Source organism: Balaenoptera musculus, chromosome 19, assembly GCF_009873245.2.
Source record: "Balaenoptera musculus isolate JJ_BM4_2016_0621 chromosome 19, mBalMus1.pri.v3, whole genome shotgun sequence".
Lineage (NCBI taxonomy): Eukaryota > Metazoa > Chordata > Mammalia > Artiodactyla > Balaenopteridae > Balaenoptera > Balaenoptera musculus.
In genome coordinates this window covers 41,876,556-41,895,338 of record NC_045803.1, presented here as the reverse complement: position 1 = coordinate 41,895,338, position 18,783 = coordinate 41,876,556, and the positions used below count along the sequence as shown (strand labels likewise).

General features: G+C 49.9%; 1 protein-coding gene across 2 annotated transcripts; it reads right to left on the bottom strand.

Annotated features, from left to right (window-relative positions):
- Positions 1-25: 25 nt before the first annotated feature.
- NUTF2 (nuclear transport factor 2) lies at positions 26-18,772 on the bottom strand. 2 transcript variants are annotated; one of them, XM_036834422.1, is made up of 5 exons: positions 18,678-18,772; positions 5,324-5,451; positions 3,694-3,765; positions 3,511-3,609; positions 26-1,825 (listed from the first exon to the last, which is right to left on the bottom strand). In XM_036834422.1, exons 2-5 carry the CDS (start codon positions 5,420-5,422, stop codon positions 1,712-1,714), a joined length of 384 nt encoding a protein of 127 aa, XP_036690317.1. In that variant the 5' UTR covers positions 5,423-5,451; positions 18,678-18,772; the 3' UTR covers positions 26-1,711. The 2 variants fall into 2 exon arrangements, with proteins under 2 accessions (XP_036690317.1, XP_036690318.1); XM_036834423.1 differs by lacking the exon at positions 18,678-18,772 and adding an exon at positions 6,425-6,562.
- Between the last annotated feature and the right edge of the window lie 11 nt (positions 18,773-18,783).

Below are 18,783 nucleotides of genomic sequence, written 5' to 3'. Positions count from 1 at the left end.
TCAGGCAAAAAGAAAGGAACCATAGTTTACAAACACCTCTTTATTGCAGACATTTCAGGCACAGGTACATGGAAAAGCTGTATTGCAGATTTTATACAGGGTGGTTTAAGAGGCAGCAGGTTTCTACCTCTCTCCCCAACCTCCATCCCCCAAATACACAGCAGCCAAGAAATCAGTCCCACTGAAATCTCCTGAGTATGCTGTCCTTTCAAACAGCACATCATCCAGCCCAGTGCCCAGTGTAGCCAGGCAACCAGTGGGGGTCTGAGGAAGTCCTTGGCTTCCATCCATAGTGCAGGAGGGAAGGGGGCTGTGCAGGTCAGGCAAAGCTGTGGTGCCCTCACCAATCCTAAAACCCCTAACAGGGCATCAGCCCAAGTCCTGGGTTTGGTTCTAGCCTGTGGTTGCTACCTTGCCACCAGTTTTACACCACCAAGGTCTCAGGGCTCAAGGGCTAGATTTGTACTAGGCAAGGCTTGTCTCCAGAACTGAGGAGCAGAAACTGCCCCAACAGCTGAGACTTCCCAGGATTTGAAGATAGTGTGAAGGTGTGTGTGTGTGGTCAGGGAGGGAATTGGAGGAGGCCTAGAGATGCCTTGCAGAGGTCTCAGGGGTGAGAAATCCTAGAACCTAAATCCCTCAAACTCAGAATGCTTTCTTTCATAGTTCTAAATCTATACTCCAACCCAACCAGGCCTGGCTCCATGGGCATTGGAGGCTGGCTGTTCGAGGTACTCCCCTTTGGGTAATGATATCCACAGCAGATGGTACAGCATCAGAGCTGCCCTCTGCTTGGCTTGGGATTTACGGGGCACACTGGATGTGATCCTGACCCTTCTGTGGATAGAACAGGCCCTTCTCCCTCAAACCTCTGCTCATACTTGGTCTTGCTGAGCCCTCAGTTCAGAGGGCCTGAAGCTAATGGGCCATTTTTGCCAAGGCTTTTCCATCTTCAGTGGGGTTCTGGGTCATCTCACATGTCATTAGAGTCTTGACCCTACCCAGTGTAGAGGTCACAGGAGGTGTCAGAACTGACTGCAGAGGCTTCAGCGCAAGGGAAGCTTCAGGTCAGACCTGAGCTCTGCCTGTCTGCAGCTCACTCTCCCAAGACCAGGTGGGCCATGGAGGGAACACTATGCCCTACAGGGCTTCTGAGAGAAGCCAGCTGAGAGTGCTGCTTCAGCGTTTTCTCCTTGCAACAGGTATCGCTGAAGTGGGGTAGAGGTGGGAGGGTGAGACATAAGAGAGCCAATGAGGCAGGGTAGTTACTGATGCCCAGCCAACTATTAAACTAATTAAAACAATTTAAACTGTTAAGAAAATTTTTGTGGTTTTATTGTATCATGAGGCATTGAAACATCTGAACAAATCAATATCTCGGTGGTGAGGCAGCTGCTTTCTCCTTCACTTCTTTGGGTTACTAGAGCAACTTGTCAGTAGATTAAAAAAAAAAAAAAAAAAAAGACAACCTTCCGCATTACTTAAGTCTTTCCAAGGCATGCGCTGGTACAACACAAACTTCTCCCGTCAGATGCAACTAGTCTAGCGTCCAAACATCATGCACAATACCTCGGCAGCAGTAGCGCACTGCGCCCACTCCCACCGCGGCCCTGCTCATTTGTGTATGATATTTGGAGCATCTGGAGGAGCATGAATAATATCGGGAAGAGGAGGGAGGAGGAAACAGCATGAGTGCCTGGCTGGGAGGAGGTCAGCCGAAGTTGTGCAGGGCAAGCCTGAACATGTCATTGGTGCAAACCCAAGCATCATTGATGTTCTTTAATAGGAACATCTGGTGGAACCCCATGATGGGGTCTTCATCGGCCTGTGAGAAGAGAGAAAATGGTTCAGTAAGGTGGCCAAGGAACAGGAAGGGTGTTCAGCAGGAGGTGAACGCTGACTTTGGGATCAGGCCCCACAATTTGGATGCAAATCCTAGGAGAGCTAAGGGGGTACTTGTGACTGTGAATTGACACAATGTATGAAACACTGAACTGGGCACAAAGGGGCCTTGAGATGGCAGCTCACACTGCTATGTACACAAACTGCAGAACAACTCACCAGTTAGCTACAGAAACAGAGCAGAGAACGTACGTGCCTCTGAACCCATGTTTCTGGGCACAAGTGACCAATTTGAAAGAGTTCTGCAGCGCTTACCATGTAACTGACAGTAATCTGAAAACTAAACAATCTTAGTGTCTGATTATGCCAGTTAGTCCAACCAGGAGAAGCTACTACTAATACTGACTATGGCCAAGTACATGAGAAAAGGCTCAAAACCAAGCTCACACTAATTACAGCTCTACAGGGGAAAAAAACCAATGCATCGCTATCAGGTAATCTGTTTCTTGTCATGTAACATATTTGCAACGAAAAAAGAAAGGCGAGAGACTTCCACCCAAACTGCAGAATACCCAGATGAGGCCTAGTTGAGGTAGGAGCCCAGCCAACCAACGGTGTTTCTAACATCACTGTTTTTTCCAGGAATTATCATCAGCAAGGAGGCAAATCAGTCTTTTGGGGGTTGGACAAAAACACTAGAAAGAACCTGAAGCCAGGTGGGAAGAGGCACTGCTAACTGATTCCAGCCTGGGAAAGTGGGCACTAAGACCCCAGGAGAGACCTCCTCACTCCCAAGGCCTATTTGAGCACACTCTCTGGGCACGGTATCTTGCACAGGCAGGAGAAACTAATAGGAAAGAACAGGCCAGAAGGCAGGTCCGTCCGGGTCCACTGGAGACGCCTAGGCCCCCCCACCTTCTTCCACCCTCGTATTGGACTCAAGAAGCCCTGCCTAGCCTAGGGAGAAGGCATGTGGGCCTTTTATTCTGGGCCCCATGATGCCAGAGGCCTAGGAGGTTGGAATCTGGTTAAGGGGCAGCTCATTTGTCCTGCTTTGGGAAGGAGGAGAGGCTTTTTTTGGAAATCAAGAATCTGGCTTCAGCCTGTTAGAGCATAACAAGTAGGAGTTCCTGGGGGGTACGGGACCACAGGAAGGCTTTGAAGGTAACAGGTCTTGAGAAGTGGAAGGAGAAATGCAAAGAGAAGCAAGAGTTTCAGGAATCTGCTTTGCTCAGCAGGTGGAAGAATCAGCAGCCAGCTTGGGGAGTGGCAGCATGGACTCCACTTCAGGATCAGCTGCCTGCAGAAGGCCCACCCACACCCTGGGGCAGTGCAAAGGCCCAGCGGCTTGGATCACAGCCCCATCCTGCTCCTATACCTCTTGTCTCTTTTCCAAAAATGCTCTATACCAATGCTCTCCAATAGGACTTGTTGCAATAACAGAAATGTTCTATGTTTGCGCTGTCCAATAGGCAGCCACAAGCACTTGAAGTATGACTAATGCAACTGAGGAACTACATTTTAATTTTATTTCATTTTACTTAATGTAATTAAAAAATCACCACATGTGGCTGATGGCTATTGTACTGAGCTACACAGCTCTAGGCATCACTTTGGGTGTCCCTTGAGAAGCAGGACAGCAGCACTGCAAGGCAGCAGCACTATTACCTTAAGCTGGCCCACAACCATGCTGATGATGCAGCTATCTGGCGTGGGCTGATGGTCCTGCGCCGTGATGCTATGCTGGATTTTCTGGAACGGAAGGCTCTGCAAAGGAAAGAGTGGGTGGTGGGCTGTGGCCAGTGGGGTGGGGAAGGAGCTGCCTGCAGCCCAGCCCTGGCCCTTACTTACAGACAATTTCTCCACAATGGCAGCTTTCCCCTGGAATTGCTGTCCTTCCCACGTAAGGCATGACGCGTCAATCTGAAAACCAGGAAACCTGGGGTCAGGGCTTCAGAGCACAAGGAGTATCTCTGAGGCCCTGAAAGGACCCTGAAAAGGGTCTTGCTTGGGGAAATTAGTCCATGTCTTAGTTTCCCTGCCTGTAAAGAAGGAAAATGAGGTAACTTCCAAACTTTACAGGATGAACAACTTCTTTAATTACACCCCAGCACTGCAGAACCCAAGCTCTGAAAGACTATGTAACAAAATACAAACTTATTAATAAGTAAGTTCACTTCCCACCTTTTATTCAAGAAGTTGTATGGCCTTTGATATGCATGAGCTCCAGGCTGGCTATATGTGGCCAGGGCTCAGTCAAAAGCCATCCTGCTGCATGGTCAGTCAGCACCAGTCCCAGAAAAGCCATCAGTGAGTTCCACAGAGGCCCTTCCCATGGGGTCAGGGAGGAATGGAGGTTGACAAGGCCTTGCCTGGGACCCTCCCTACCATCAACATGTAACCCACTACCTTCACTTCCTCTCCACCCCATCTCTCCTGCCACAGCCTTCAGGGGCAGAACTCACAAGTGCCTCTGCTACTTACCAGCTCTGACATTAAGCAAGCTACTTTTTTTTTTCTCCCCTTGAGTCTCAGTTTCCTGATCTTTAAAGGGAACATGTGCTGAGGTTTATATAAAATGACATACATAAAGTACTCTTTTAGGACCTTGCTAACTCTTCTCTGGGTCAGGCCTGCTTTAATTGATTTTAAAAGCAATAAGGTACAAGTGCCAAGGATCCCAGAGTCATACCAGTTTGAGTTTTTAAAATTCTCTACCTATGATAATGACAATCAAATACCTGTGCTGGATTTGTTCTTCCACTGGTAAGATCCTTTTCTTTTCTTCAAAATTTCTGAACTGGCCCTGACTTTTTGGAGGGAGACACAAAGGAGTTTGCCCACAGCCCAGTCAGGCTGCAAGGCTATGCTGGATGACTCCTACCTCTCCTATCCTGGGCAGACCTGCTAGGCGTGGCCTGATCAATCACATTTCTGTCTTGGGCAGGGTCAAATACAAGTAACTCTTGGTGTATATGAACATCACTAAAATAGCAGCAAATCATATCTGCATAGAAGGGTTTCTCAAGACACACCAACCTCCCTGGACTAACCCCATTTGTTTCCCATGAGCATTCAGAGGCTTTTGGCCCCCCAAAGGAAGGTGGACCTGGGGCCTCCAGGAGAGATCAGTGGGGCACTGATGATGCTTACAGCTGCTGCCTCCAGAGGGCACCATGAGCCCTAGCCTCTGTCTGCTGCTGCCCAATCTAGAACAGAAGCACTCCCAGGAGCATGGAATGGCAAGCCCAGAACCTGCTGCCTAGGGTATCAGAATCCAGTCTTATAGGTGACAGAAAGGAATGTGTGGACCAGGGAGTTGGGCTAGGCCTTAAACCCCCTGTGCCATGGAGAGTAGCTCAGATAAAAGGGCACAGCCAAATTCAGTGAGGGCTGCCAGAACTTGTGAACTGGAGGCGCTGGCCCAACACCTGAATTGATCCCCTGAGGTCCCATTCTGGTCCTAGAGCTGAAGACTTACATAAATTGCGCCTAGTTGGGTTCTGTCGTTATCAAATAACTGGTAGTAATGTTGAATGAAGCTGGATCCAATCTGCTCCCAAATTGGCTTGTCTCCCATTCTGGAGCGTCACCCAGCCTCGTTGAGACCTGCAAGTCCAGTGAGACAGGGAGGGTAGTGTTGGTACCTTGGTACCGTGGAAGCAGGAGGTAGCCAGCCAGTCTCCTCACCGACCCCCACCCCTCCCAGACCTCCTTGAGTAGGGAGTCTTTTGCTGAGGTCTGTTCTCCCAGGAAACACAGAGAGGGCCCAGGGAACTGACAGGCGACCCCTCAATACAGACCAGTGCAGGGAGCCCAGAGGTGGACCAGACCCAGACCCTCCTTTGAGGGGCTCTCGTGGATGAAACAGCAGGACGGGTGCTGAGGGTGGAGCCAGGACAAAGGAAGGTCAGAGCAAGTCCAATGAGGGATGGGCTTTTAAGGAGGAGCTAATCACTCTCCCCATATCTTTTCATTTAATCCTCTCAATAACCTGCAAGGCGAGAGTTATTGCTATTCTTCCCACTTTGCAGGTCGGGAACTACTGATGTCTGTATGTGGAGTGTCTTCTATTGCAGCCTTCAGGCCCACTCCTCGTCCTGCTGAGACTCAGCACTCAGTCCCTCAACACTGCCCCCCGGGCTTACTGGCAGGTGGAAGAAGACCCAGTGAGAGTGGGGGGAAATGGCTCCTCAAGGCCCCATTTGCAACAAAGATAGCGAGTGACTCCCCCCGCACACACTTTGTCTTAAGGGGGCAGTTTACTTCTTTGAGGCCAGGTGACATGATTTCGTCACTGATGTGGGTTACATCTACCCACTTCAGAGCTGGAACCATGGGTTCAGAGGATCACAGGTAATAACAGAAATGTTGGGAGGGGAAATGAAGGCTGTGAGGGGAAAATGTGTCATGTCTTCACATCCCCATCCCAGCAGTGGCTCCATCAGAAGGGCTGCCCCTCTCCAGTCTCGGAGGGGGGGAGGAGGGGGGGGGGAGCGCCCCCCACCCCCGCCGCTACAGATATCAGGGACCCCAAGCTGCTAGATGGAAAACCCAAGCCCCAGATGAAAGAGTCGCTCACGCTTTGGCAGGCCCGGGTAGGGTGGCGCGCATCTCCCTGCTGGATCCATGACAGCAGACCTGTGTGTTGCTCTGTAGTCATCTCTGACTGTAGAGGAGCCCACCCCCTCTCTCCTGATAACAGGAACTCTGAACCAAAGCAGTAAGGAGGTGGGTTTGGCCCTGGCAGACAACCATTGGCAGTAGTGGGATCTCACGCAAGTCACTGCACTTCTTAGGGCCTCAGCCCCCTTCTCTTATATAAGAGGGTGGAACCCTGATGTTGCCAGTGGTTGTGGTCTCACTAAGGGAACCTAGTAAAGCCCTCAACTCAACATGGTAAGTGCTAGTTTGCTCCAGTCCCTATGACCTCACCCAAGGCCAGAGGAGCCAGAGGGAAGGACAGTGTTAGTGGGCAGTGGCTTATCCCCAATCCAGCCAATCTCCCTGCCTGTGACCAACACTCCAGCCAATGAGGGGCCAGGAAGCTGAGCCAGCTTTATTTTAGGTCCCCTAGGAGGTGGTGGCACTAAAAATAGCAGCTCAGTGCTGGGATGACTAAGAAATGTCCAGGAAAGTCTAAAACAAGCAGAGGAGAAAGCCTGGACCCAGCCAGGCCTGCTTGGGACAAGGTGTGTCCCAGTTCACACTCTGCCAAGAAATACATCAACAAATGGGAAAAACATAGGATCAACAGCTGGTCCCAGCTGCTCTGTCTTGGTCACATTTCCAAGGGGTCAGACTGTGACTGTACCACATGCAGACTTGGGTTACTGGAGGCAGGACACAGCCCCACATCTCGCATCTCTGCCCCTTCCACCCTAGTATTCACTATGCTTGGCTCACTCATCGTGGCCCAACTCTACCACATCATGCTCTCAAGATGCCTTGCTGAGCATCTTGAACTCTGGGGCAGGGGGAAAGCTGGAGGAATGGATGAGGGCCATCTCCCCCTCTGTCCTCAGCAGCCCTCAGGGAAGGTCTTGGAGAAAGGAGTATGCCAGTCAGAAGAAACATTAGCAAATGTCTGGAGCCACAGAAAGAGATTAGGGCAGGAAACCGAGAAGTTGGAGATGGAGGATGAGGGGAAATAAGGCCAGAAGCTGATCCAAAGAAAAAAAAAGTGGCGCCATGTGGTGGGACAGTGAGGTGAAGGAAGTGGGGGGGTGTTTTTTCCTTTTTCAACATTGTTTTTAACAGTGTGATAACATGCTAATACAAAAACTACTTGGCAGAAATAGTGGTGGAGTAAAGAGGTGGAGGGATAAAAGGACAAGAAGACCCCTTTGGCCTGGTGGAGTGGGGCAGGGCAGAGTGAGCTCTCCTGAGGAACAAGACTGCTCAGGGGCTCCCAGAAAGTGGGAGGAGGAACCTTCAAAAGTATGTGGACCGAAGACTTTGCTTTAAAGATGTCAAATGGGGCCGCAGAGGACAACACCAACCTCATTCGAGGCCTGCTTGACCCTGATGTGTTTATCTCTATGTCGTGATCACATCGCCATGTGGTCAGATTCCACTGTCAGCCCACTTTACAGGTGGGAAAACCAAGGTTCAGCTGGTTGCCCCAAGCTCACCCAGTACATCAGTGCTGATACTGGGTTCTCTGGTCAAGGCCACTGCTTGCTTTCTGCTAACTTTGCATCCCTGAGCTCTAAATCACAAGGCTGTCCATGTCCCTCCCCTACAAAACCCTCACCCTTGGGTTAAAGGTCAAACCCCCAAAGCCCCACAGGTGGCTATCCACACTCATCCCTGACTCCTCAGCCATCCTCTCCTACCTCCATCCAGCTCCACACATAAACACACCAGAACTCTCTGAGTGCTTGCTCCCTGTGTCTTTTGCACAGGTGAGTCCTCCTGCCGGGATGCCCGCCCTCCCCTCAGGTCACTGTTCAGATGCCACGCATTTGGATCCTCCTTTCCAGACTCAACTGTTGACCCCAACCCCACGTGCAAAGCCATATCAACACACCCAGGGCCCATTCCTCTGCCTAAACACTGTGGCTCTGGGCTGTGAGGGTTCCAGTGTGGTTCCTGCCACACCCGACCCCACCCCCTCAACCTCCCGGCACAGAGTCCAGCAAACTACAGGATTTATAGTTTCTGACTCCAAATCTTCCACAAAGCTTTCCACTCACAGCCAGGAGGCAGCATTCCTGAGTCCAGAAAAAGCAACAGGGTGCAGAGCCCACCTCCCATCCCCATGCAACATAGGGGAGAGGTGGGCCAGGCTGGGAGGATGTTCCCCAGGATGGCCAGCCAGCCCTGACCTTGTTTCTAATATATTTATTGTGGAAAGAACAGCCTGGAAAGAAACAAAATGCCAAGGCTGAGGGGCAGCCTCACATCAGATTGGAGACTGACCTTCATGACAGCTTCTCCTACAGCTCTTCCAAGAGGGCTGCTGACCACACCATCTCCTGCTTCACTTAGGCTGACTAAGGCCAGGCTCCTCGAGGAGCAGAAATGACCTCGGTGACCTCTCACCCACTGAGCATCAGCCTTCACTGACCCTTAGGTCTCTGTGGGTGCAAAGACCCTCTAAAAATGTCTCATAAACCATGGCCCTTTTCCAATAACTTTGCGCAGAGGCAGAGATGCCCCAGCCTTGTGAATGATTTCAAGTCATTCATACTCCCTGAGGTTGTCACAGACCCCAGGTTAAAACCTCTGGCCCAGGAGATTCCATTGGGTAACAGAAAAAACTTCATTTTTATCCTCTAATTCTGGGTCAGCATTTCCAGTATTTTGAAACTTGAAACAGCAATGTCTGGCTGATAATGTCTCATTTTCACTAATGTGTATTACGTGTAGAAATGCGCTAAGGGCTTTACATGCATTTGTTCTAACACCCTGTGAGTCAACTCCCATGTTAGAGATGAGCAAAATGGGGCCCAGCAAGGTCAGCTAATTTGCTCAAGGTCACAAGCCTAATAAATGGTGGAACTGGATGGAACCATGCTTAGTGGACTCCAGAGCCAGGACTCCCAGTGATAACTAGTCTGGAGATAAAAATGAACAACATGGGGGCTTCCCTGGTGGTGCAGTGGTTAAGAATCCGCCTGCCAATGCAGGGGACACGGGTTCGAGCCCTGGTCCGGGAAGATCCCACATGCCGCGGAGCAACTAAGCCCGTGCGCCACAACTACTGAGCCTGCACTCTAGAGCCTGTGAGCCACAACTACTGAGCCTGTGTGCCACAACTACTGAAGCCCACACGCTTAGAGCCTGTGCTCTGCAACAAAAGAAGCCACCACAATGAAGCCTGTGCACCACAACGAAGAGTAGCCCCCGCTCACCGCAACTAGAGAAAGCCCGCGCACAGCAATGAAGACCCAACACAGCTAAAAATAAATAAAAATAAAATAAATTAATTAAAAAAAAAAAAAATTGAACATGTAGGGTTGAAGCCCTGATCTCTGACCGTGGCTTTCTAGGACAGGGGCAAGACGGGTCTGAACGAGGGCTTCTGCCTCCAAACAAAGGCACCAGGCAGACTGCCACACTGAACAATGGGTGTTTTCACGGGGGATGATCTCACAGTTTTCCCAAATCTTCAAAGTCACAACCCCATTCTACCATCTCAGCAAAGCAGAAATAGATGCTGGCCTAGCTGGACCTGGGTCAGGGCTGGGGGCAGAAGAGTGATGAGGAAGAGGACATTACTGACTCCAGACTAATAAAACAGAAGGATGCTCACATCTGAGGGCCCATCACCGAGGTCCGCAGAGAATGCCAGATGTGCTGAGCTTATAGTGGGATCCTTGAAATTGGCACCAACCATCTCTATTACCCTCACATTTACTGTCTGCTAGGCCTCCAAGAGCCCTGAGGCAGAGGCTGAGAAGGACTCCGACAGGTGGGACTGACAGACAACCTTGGCTTAAACCCAGAGCACAGGCGTGCACTGTGGGGAGTGAAAGGGAAGGCTGCAGGGTGCCTGTCCTTCAGGAACAAACTGCACCTCTTTCCATGATCTGAGGGGTGCTGTATATCCTGTCCTATGGCCCTCCAATGACTTCCCTTCCCATTCCCCACTGACAAAGTCTCAACCATTTATCCTGCCTTCAAGGCCCTGGGTGACCTGGCCTCCCAGCTATCCAACCTTGTCTCCTGCCACCCACTCCTTCCCGGACTCTGCAGCCACTCTGGGCATTTTCCTGTTTCTGGAACATGTTGAGCCTGTCTCAATGGAGGGGTTTGCAACTGTTGATCCTTCTACCTGGATCACCCTTCTTCGTACATCTTCATGTGTCTGCCTCCTTGTCACATATGTGTCAGGACAAATGTTACCTCCTCATAGACACCTTCAGACACTGTGACCACTCAGTCTAAAGCAGCCACCCAGTTACTCACTTCACCACCCCGTTTAGTCTTCTTAGCACTTGTCACTGCATAAGATTGTCACATTTACATATTTGTTTATGGTCCGTCTCCCTGACTGGGGCACCCCTGTTCCCATGGTGCCTGGCCCAGCCCCTCTGCTCTGGAGGAGTGAGTTCTGGGCAAACCCTGTTCAATTTAAGTGGCCAAGTGACCCACTTCCCCTCCTCCCACACCTTCTGTCCAAGTTGTCAGGAAACAATCCTTTGCCTTCCACCCAGCCATCTGTCTGAGGCGTGTGGGAAGTGGGGCTTGGCCCCAAACACCCTCCCTCCCCCCGCAAGGTTCTGATCACCTGACGGACAACTGGGGCTGAATAGCAGGTACACAACCACACCCTCAAAGGCCTGGCCTCTAGCTTACTTCTCCTCTCCCTCATGGTACGACCCTCTGACCCTGTCTCTTCATCAGTAATTATGAGGATGTTAGGGGTAATCAACTGAGGGTATAAAGCAGGACTCAGCTGTAAGCAGTCATTGGCAGGTCCTAGGTGAATACTAGGTCAAGAGCTAGGAAGAAGGTGGGTATCTCAGTCTCCTGTAGGGACACCACACTAAAGAGCAGCCTTGACCAAGCACCGGCAACAGCCTCGTCCACCACTCCCCTGCCTGAAGCTGGGAGGGAAATCAGCTAAGGTCTGCTGCCCAGATGGCTGGCCAGGACAGAACTCTTTCCTGGGGCAGACCCCTGATGTCTAGGTGCCCCCAGCACCCTAAGGGCCTTTTCCTTCTCTTCTATTTGAAGAGAGGGCTCCAGAGATTTCAGGCTGCCCTGGCTGGCCCAGAAGGTGAATCCCGAGACCTGCACTGTAGTCCCTCTGCTCCATGCTTATTCAGTCCTTGAGTGGCCACCCCTTCCCAGGTGGCTCAGGGATCTCTGGGGCCCCTGTCCTAGAGAGCTCCCATCCATGAACTTGCTGGTTCATGTACTGTAAGTCAAACTCCTGTAAGCCAAACAGTTACATGTGTTCTCTCATTTGAGTCTCACAGCCCTGTAAAGCTGGTGTGATTAGTGTAACTTTGTAGATGAAGAAACCAAGACTCTGAGAGATTAGGAAAGAATTCAAGACCACAGAAGGCCGCCGGCATAATCAGCATTAAAATGTCCACAAAACTGGCCTGGACTGGAACAGCTGAGAGCCCATGTCAAGCAGCAGAAAGCATAGATGGCAAAATGAGGCTGTGAGGAATGGAGCCCAGGCCTTTTCTTCCCCTTTGAAATCAGCAAGCTCCATGCCCATCAGAACAGAAAGCCTCTAAGTGCATGCTCAGCCTGTCAAAGCAGGTTTACAACCTACAAATGAGAACTTGCCTTGACCCGGGCCTGACCATCTCTGCAAGTGAAACAATGTCTCTTTACAGACATCCTTCCAGGGGGTCACAGTTTCTGCCCTGGTGAGACCTAGTGGCTCTAATGCAGTACCTGAGGCTTTAAGAAACAAACATTCTAGAATTCCCCCAGTTTACTGAAGCAAACTACCCTCAGTTCCCAGGTACCTTGGACACACCCCTCTCATGAGGGGAGGTTCTCCTTCTCCAGGGTAGCCCCCTCTCCAGCCTGGGTGCTTAAGGAGTTGGCACATAGCAGGTACCAGCAACAAATAAAGAGAAAGGCCCAGGGTAGTGAGAAGGGCCAACCCCAGCTCTCTTGTGATCCTCTTCCCTGGCCACTAAGACACTTCCCTAGTCGTAGCCAGACCTGAGCAAATGATTCCTCCCAGGAAGACACATTCCAGCTGATAGGGTGAGAAGGAGAAGGTGCCACACAGACCTGGTGGTAAGGGTGCTGACCAGAATGATCAGTCACTCCAGACTGACTCCAGGCCTAGAAGTCACTGCCGGGATAACCCACACGCTGTGGCCTCCCTCAGGGAGAGAGTCTTCAAGAATTCCTGCCACATATGGTCAAAGCAAGAAAATCACAGAATCTCAAAGTTGGGGAAGGGGTAGTCAACTCAAATCCAACTCCACACACACAAACATCCTCAAATGGCCCATCAGAAAAAAATAACTTTAGAAAGAGGCCCATCAGCGTATACGACAAACCCACAGCAAACATCATTCTCAATGGTGAAAAACTGAAAGCATTTCCTCTAAGATCAGGAACAAGACAAGGATGTCCACTCTAGCCACTATTATTCAACATAGTTTTGGAAGTCCTAGCCACAGCAGTCAGAGAAGAAAAAGAAATAAAAGGAATACAAATTGGAAAAGAAGAAGTAAAACTGTCACTGTTTGCAGATGACATGATACTATACATAGAGAATCCTAAAGATGCCACCAGAAAACTACTAGAGCTCATCAATGAATCTGGTAAAGTTGCGGGACATAAAATTAATGCACAGAAATCTCTTGCACTCCTATACAATAATGATGAAAAATCTGAAAGGGAAATTAAGGAAACACTCCCATTTACCATTGCAACAAAAAGAATAAAATACCTAGGAATAAACCTACCTAAGGAGACAAAAGACCTGTATAAAGGAAACTATAAAACACTTATGAAAGAAATTAAAGACGATACAAACAGATGTTGAGATATACCATGTTCTTGGATTGGAAGAATCAATGTTGTGAAAATGACTATACTACCCAAAGCAATCTACAGATTCAATGCAAACCCTATCAAATTACCAGTGGCATTTTTTACAGAACTAGAACAAAAAAATCTTAAAATTTGTATGGAGACACAAAAGACCCCAAATAGCCAAAGCAGGCTTGAGGGAAAAAAAACGGAGCTGGAGGAATCAGACTCCCTGACTTCAGACTATACTACAAAGCTACAGTAAAGAAGACAATATGGTACTGGCACAAAAACAAAAATATAGATCAATGGAACAGGATAGAAAGCCCAGAGATAAACCCACGCACCTATGGTCAACTAATCTATGACAAAGGAGGCAAGGATATACAATGGAGAAAAGACAGTCTCTTCAATAAGTGGTGCTGGGGAAACTGGACAGCTACATGTAAAAGAATGAAATTAGAACACTCCCTAACACCATACACAAAAATAAACTCAAAATGGATTAGGACCTAAATGTAAGACTGGACACTATAAAACTCTTAGAAGAAAACATAGGAAGAACACTCTTTGACATAAATCACAGCAAGATCTTTTTTGATCCACCTCCTACAGTAATGGAAATAAAAACAAAAATAAACAAATGGGACCTAATGAAACTTCAAAGCTTTTGCAAAGCAAAGGAAACTACAAACAAGACGAAAAGACAACCCTCAGAATGGGAGAAAATATTTGCAAACAAATCAATGGACAAAGGATTAACCTCCAAAATATATAAACAACTCATGCAGCTCAATATCAAAAAAATAAACAACTCAATCAAAAAATGGGCAGAAGACCTAAACAGACATTTCTCCAAAGAAGACATACAGATGGCCAAGAAGCACATGAAAAGCTGCTCAACATCACTAATTATTAGAGAAATGTAAATCAAAACTACAATGAGGTATCACCTCACACCAGTTAGAATGGGCATCATCAGAAAATCTACAAATGGGACTTCCCTGGTGGCGCAGTGGCTAAGAATCTGCCTGCCAATACAGGGGACACAGGTTCGACCTCTGGTCCGGGAAGATCCCACATGCCGCGGAACAACTAAGCCCGTGCGCCACAACTACTGAGCCTATGCTCTAGAGCCCACGAGCCACAACTACTGAAGCCCGCGTGCGTAGAGCTTGTGCTCCGCAATGAGAAGCCACTGCAGTGAAAAGCCCGCCTGCCACAACGAAGAGTAGCCCCCACTCGCTGCAACTAGAGAAAGCCTGAGCACAGCAATGAAGACCCAACGCAGCCAAAAATTAATAAATAAAATAAATTTTATTTAAAAAAAAAAGAAAATCTACAAACAACAAATGCTGGAGAGGGTGTGGAGAAAAGGGAACCCTCTTGCACTGTTGGTGGGAATGTAAATTGATACAGCCACTATGGAGAACAGTATGGAGGCTCCTTAAAAAACTAAAAATAGAATTACGATATGACCCAGCAATCCTCCTACTGGGCATGTACCCAGAGAAAACCATAATTCAAAAAGACACATGCACCCCAATGTTCAGTGCAGCACTATTTACAATAGCCAGGTCATGGAAGCAACCTAAATGCCCATTGGCAGACGAATGGATAAAGAAGATGTAGTATATATATACAATGGAATATTACTCAGCCATAAAAAGGAACGAAATTGGGTCGCTTGTAGAGACGTGGATGGACCTAGAGACTGTCATACAGAGTGAAGTAAGTCAGAAAGAGAAAAACAAATATCGTATATTAACGCATACATGTGGAACCTAGAAAAATGGTACAGATGAACCGGTTTGCAGGGCAGAAACAGAGACACAGATGTAGAGAACACACGTATGGACACCAAGGAGGGAAAGTGGAGGGCGTGTGGTAGTGGTGGTGGTATGAATTGGGAGATTGGGATTAACATATATACACTAATATGTATAAAATAGATAACTAATAAGAACCTGCAGTATAAAAAAATAAATTAAATTAAAGAAAATTTAAAAAGGAGGCCCATCAGGAGGTTCAGCTCAACCCCAGCGCACAGAAATCCTGCCCAACTTTCAATGTCCATCCTGTGGAAAACTTTTTGGATCCACTCCCCTCTCTCCAAAAGGACTATTCCCTTTCACTTCTGGGGAGAGCGCCTCTGTCTGACTCTGGGAAGATGTCCTGATAGATATCACTCCAGGAGCACTGGGCACTTGAATAAGTGACCTGAGAGGGTCTCAGAAGAGACAGAAGCCACAAACCCAGGTTCCAGGCAGGGAATGAGGCCACAGACCACAGAATGCTGGTGAGATTCTCAGGCACCAGGAGAACACCCAGCAGAGACCCCTGAGGAATGGAGGAGCTACCAATCGAAGACAGCTGCTAGACTCGACAGCCACAGCAATTTGGAGTGGTGACAGCCAAGTTTCTCAAGGGACCCCAGACTTTCCTGGCCCCAACATCCTGGAGTATACCTTGTTCTGTGGTTTCTCCAGGCACTGGAGAGGAGAGTGGGTTCACTAACAGACTTTCCTCTCTGGTGCTCTAATCATTCAGAAGCCCCCTCTTTTGCAAAGGGCCAAGAGCCCCTGTGGGTCCCTTCAACTTAGCCCTCAGCACATAATAGTAACATTACCTCTGTCTCCTCCACTACTGGGACATCCTTTCCCCAGCACCAGGACTTGGTAGGATTCATTATTCTACCTCCAGCCTCGGCCCAGTGGGCTGACACATAGAAAGCGCTGCAAGAATGGTTGCTGAATAAAATGGATCATTGGTGTAAAAGAAGAAAAAAAATAATTTCAAGCAAGATACTAATGCCTCAGTAAGGGTATTCCAGAATTTTTTGATATAAGGTGGCTTCCAGTTCTAAAATTTGAGAATTCTTTCACTTAAATCATTCTTCCCATCCCAACCCACCAACTGCAAAGACAGCAGAATAAAGTGAAACGTGGCTCAGAGAGGAGAGGTGGGCTCCATGTCACTAAGGGACCTAGTTGAGCTGGTTGAGAACCCAGCATCCTTACAGCCTGCCCCCTTGCTTACACAGCCATATCCTGACTGTCCCATGCCAGGCCCCACCTCCCAAGTCAGCCCTATATGAAGAGAGGGTGCAGACTGATTCTGGAGAACCTCAGGGTTCTTCTCGTATCTCTGAGCTCTGAGACACAGATAGCCTGCCAAATTCCAGAAAGGTCAAGGATTTATGGGGGTCAGGGTGCCTAGCAATGCCTAGATGACCCCAGACACATAAGTTATAAGGAACTTAACGACTGGAATGAGAGGGAGGGACCTGAATTCCTCCTGTTCCCAAGTAACCTTTGTTCCTTTTTCCCAAGGAACAGCAGCATTTTGACCTTGAAGAAAACGCTTCTTTTCAAGTCACCTAGGGCTTTGCAATGTGTGAACTAATCCACAGCCATAAAGCCTAATTCACCTGACACCAGTGTCCTAGAAAGAACCAACCCAGACAATCTCAAGGTCTTGGAACAACTACTTATAGCACTAAGAGATCCAATCACACTGATCCTATTTGTGTCCTGTGGGTGGTCCCTCCTTCTTGCCCACCTCCACTGGCAAACCAGGCCTCTCCTGAGTCTGCTGAATGAACCTGACTCCCATGTGCTCGTGGGCTAGGATGTGGACTAGGAGGGTTGAGTCCAGAGAGAACGCAGGCCCTGGTGACGAGATGTGGACAGAACCTTCCTTGCCTGTCCTCCTTAACCAGGGAGAATGCAATTCAACTGCAGGAAAACTTCCAAGGCTAGAGTTCAATGACCAGAAAAATATTACCTGGGGAAATACTCAAGGAAAAAAATTCCAAGGATGGTGGCTTCCTGCATCACAGGCCTAACTCAACTCTCCTAAAAGAACTGCATGCTGCTGAGGCCAGGTCTGCAGAGACTTAGCTGCTTCTTTATCCCTGCAAGAACTGTGGCTCAGAAGCTACACTGGGGTCAGAGGAATCAAGGTTTAACAAACTGTCTTTTCTCCATATCCCATGGTCTTCTCTGGACTTGTCCCTTAATTTTATCACCAATCAGGAGTGCCTTTACAAAGCCTGCTAGAAGACTACTCTATGGCTAGATACTTCTCTACTTCCAGAAATCAACAGAGTCCTTGGAGCCATCATTAAAGGCAATTTCCCAAGGCCCAACCAGCTTCCTGCCTGTTCATAGGTCACTCAGTTGTTGGAAAGTGAGCAGGCAGGTGAGGGAAGCCTGACTTTCTGCAGCCTCCAGCTCTAGTGCTGCCACCCAGGCTTCAGAAGGGCCTCACAGAGCATAAATCTGAGCCCCACAGCCCAGATGTGCCCCATGCCCAATGTCTTGCAGCCCAGCCTCTTGTTTGGCACTAGGCTCAAGGACCTCAGACCTAGATTCTACTTTCCCCTCCATTAAACCCCACCTTACCGTTACCATTCTTATCGAATCATTCTCCACTGTGGGAAAAGGGCAGATGACTCTGGGAGAGGCAGAAGTGAGGATTAGGCTGTGCTGAAGAGATCTAACGATGTGTTGGAGGCTCACACATTCAGCCTTACCTCCTTGGCTTCCTCCCTCCCCTCCCTCCACTAACGCGGCCGGCCAACCCACCCACGGCTGGGGCCTGATCACTGACAGAGAGAAGGGCGGGGACTGAGCCTACGAGTCCGGAGCCGCCTCATCTCATCAGGCCAGATCCTCCAAGACTGGCCGGGGGTGAAGTCCCACGTGGAACACCCTCCCACCCCAGATTCCCTGACCCTGGCCTCGATGCAGGAGAATCTGAGTTCCAGAGTGGGAGATAGGTTTCGTGCACTCTCAGCGGGCAGACAAGCAAGGGAGCGTTCACCTACATCCTAGCCGAGCTATGGCTGAGAACCGGGTGAGGGTAGGGCTGCGGCAGGCGGGCGCCCTTACCCAGTGCTGACTCCGGAGCGGGCCGGGTGGCACCTGCCCATCCCCGGATCCTTGGCAGGCGGGCGGCAGGACGTGTGGCTGGGGTCCGCCCGCTAGCCTGCCTGCAGAGTTTGCAGGACTCGGGCAGGCCGGGCTAGGCCAGACGGGGCGGGGCCCGGAGAGCCCCATCCGGGTGGTCCAGAACAGAGAAAAAGGCCCGGCCCCGGCGCGGTCCGGTGTGCCCGCCACGGGCACGGTACGCCTGAAATGGGTTCCTGGCTGTCTCTCTCTGTGTTCCCCCCGGCCGCCGCCTCAGAGGACCGACGGGAGGCGGAGCCGCGCGCGACACATGGCCCCGGCCCCGCGCGGCTTCGGGCCGCCGGGGGGGGGGGAGGGGAGGGGCGGCCCGGGGACTCGCAGCTGAGGCTCCAGGCGACCCGGAGCGCGGCTCCTGCGGCCCAGCCCCCGCCCCAGCGCGCTAGCCCCGACACTCACCCGAGGGCCTGGCACGATGGCGGCAGCGGCGGCGGCAACCCAGCGCGGTCTGCGACCGACTGTCCCTTCCCCCCTGCCTTCCCTTGCCACCCCGCTGCACTCTGGG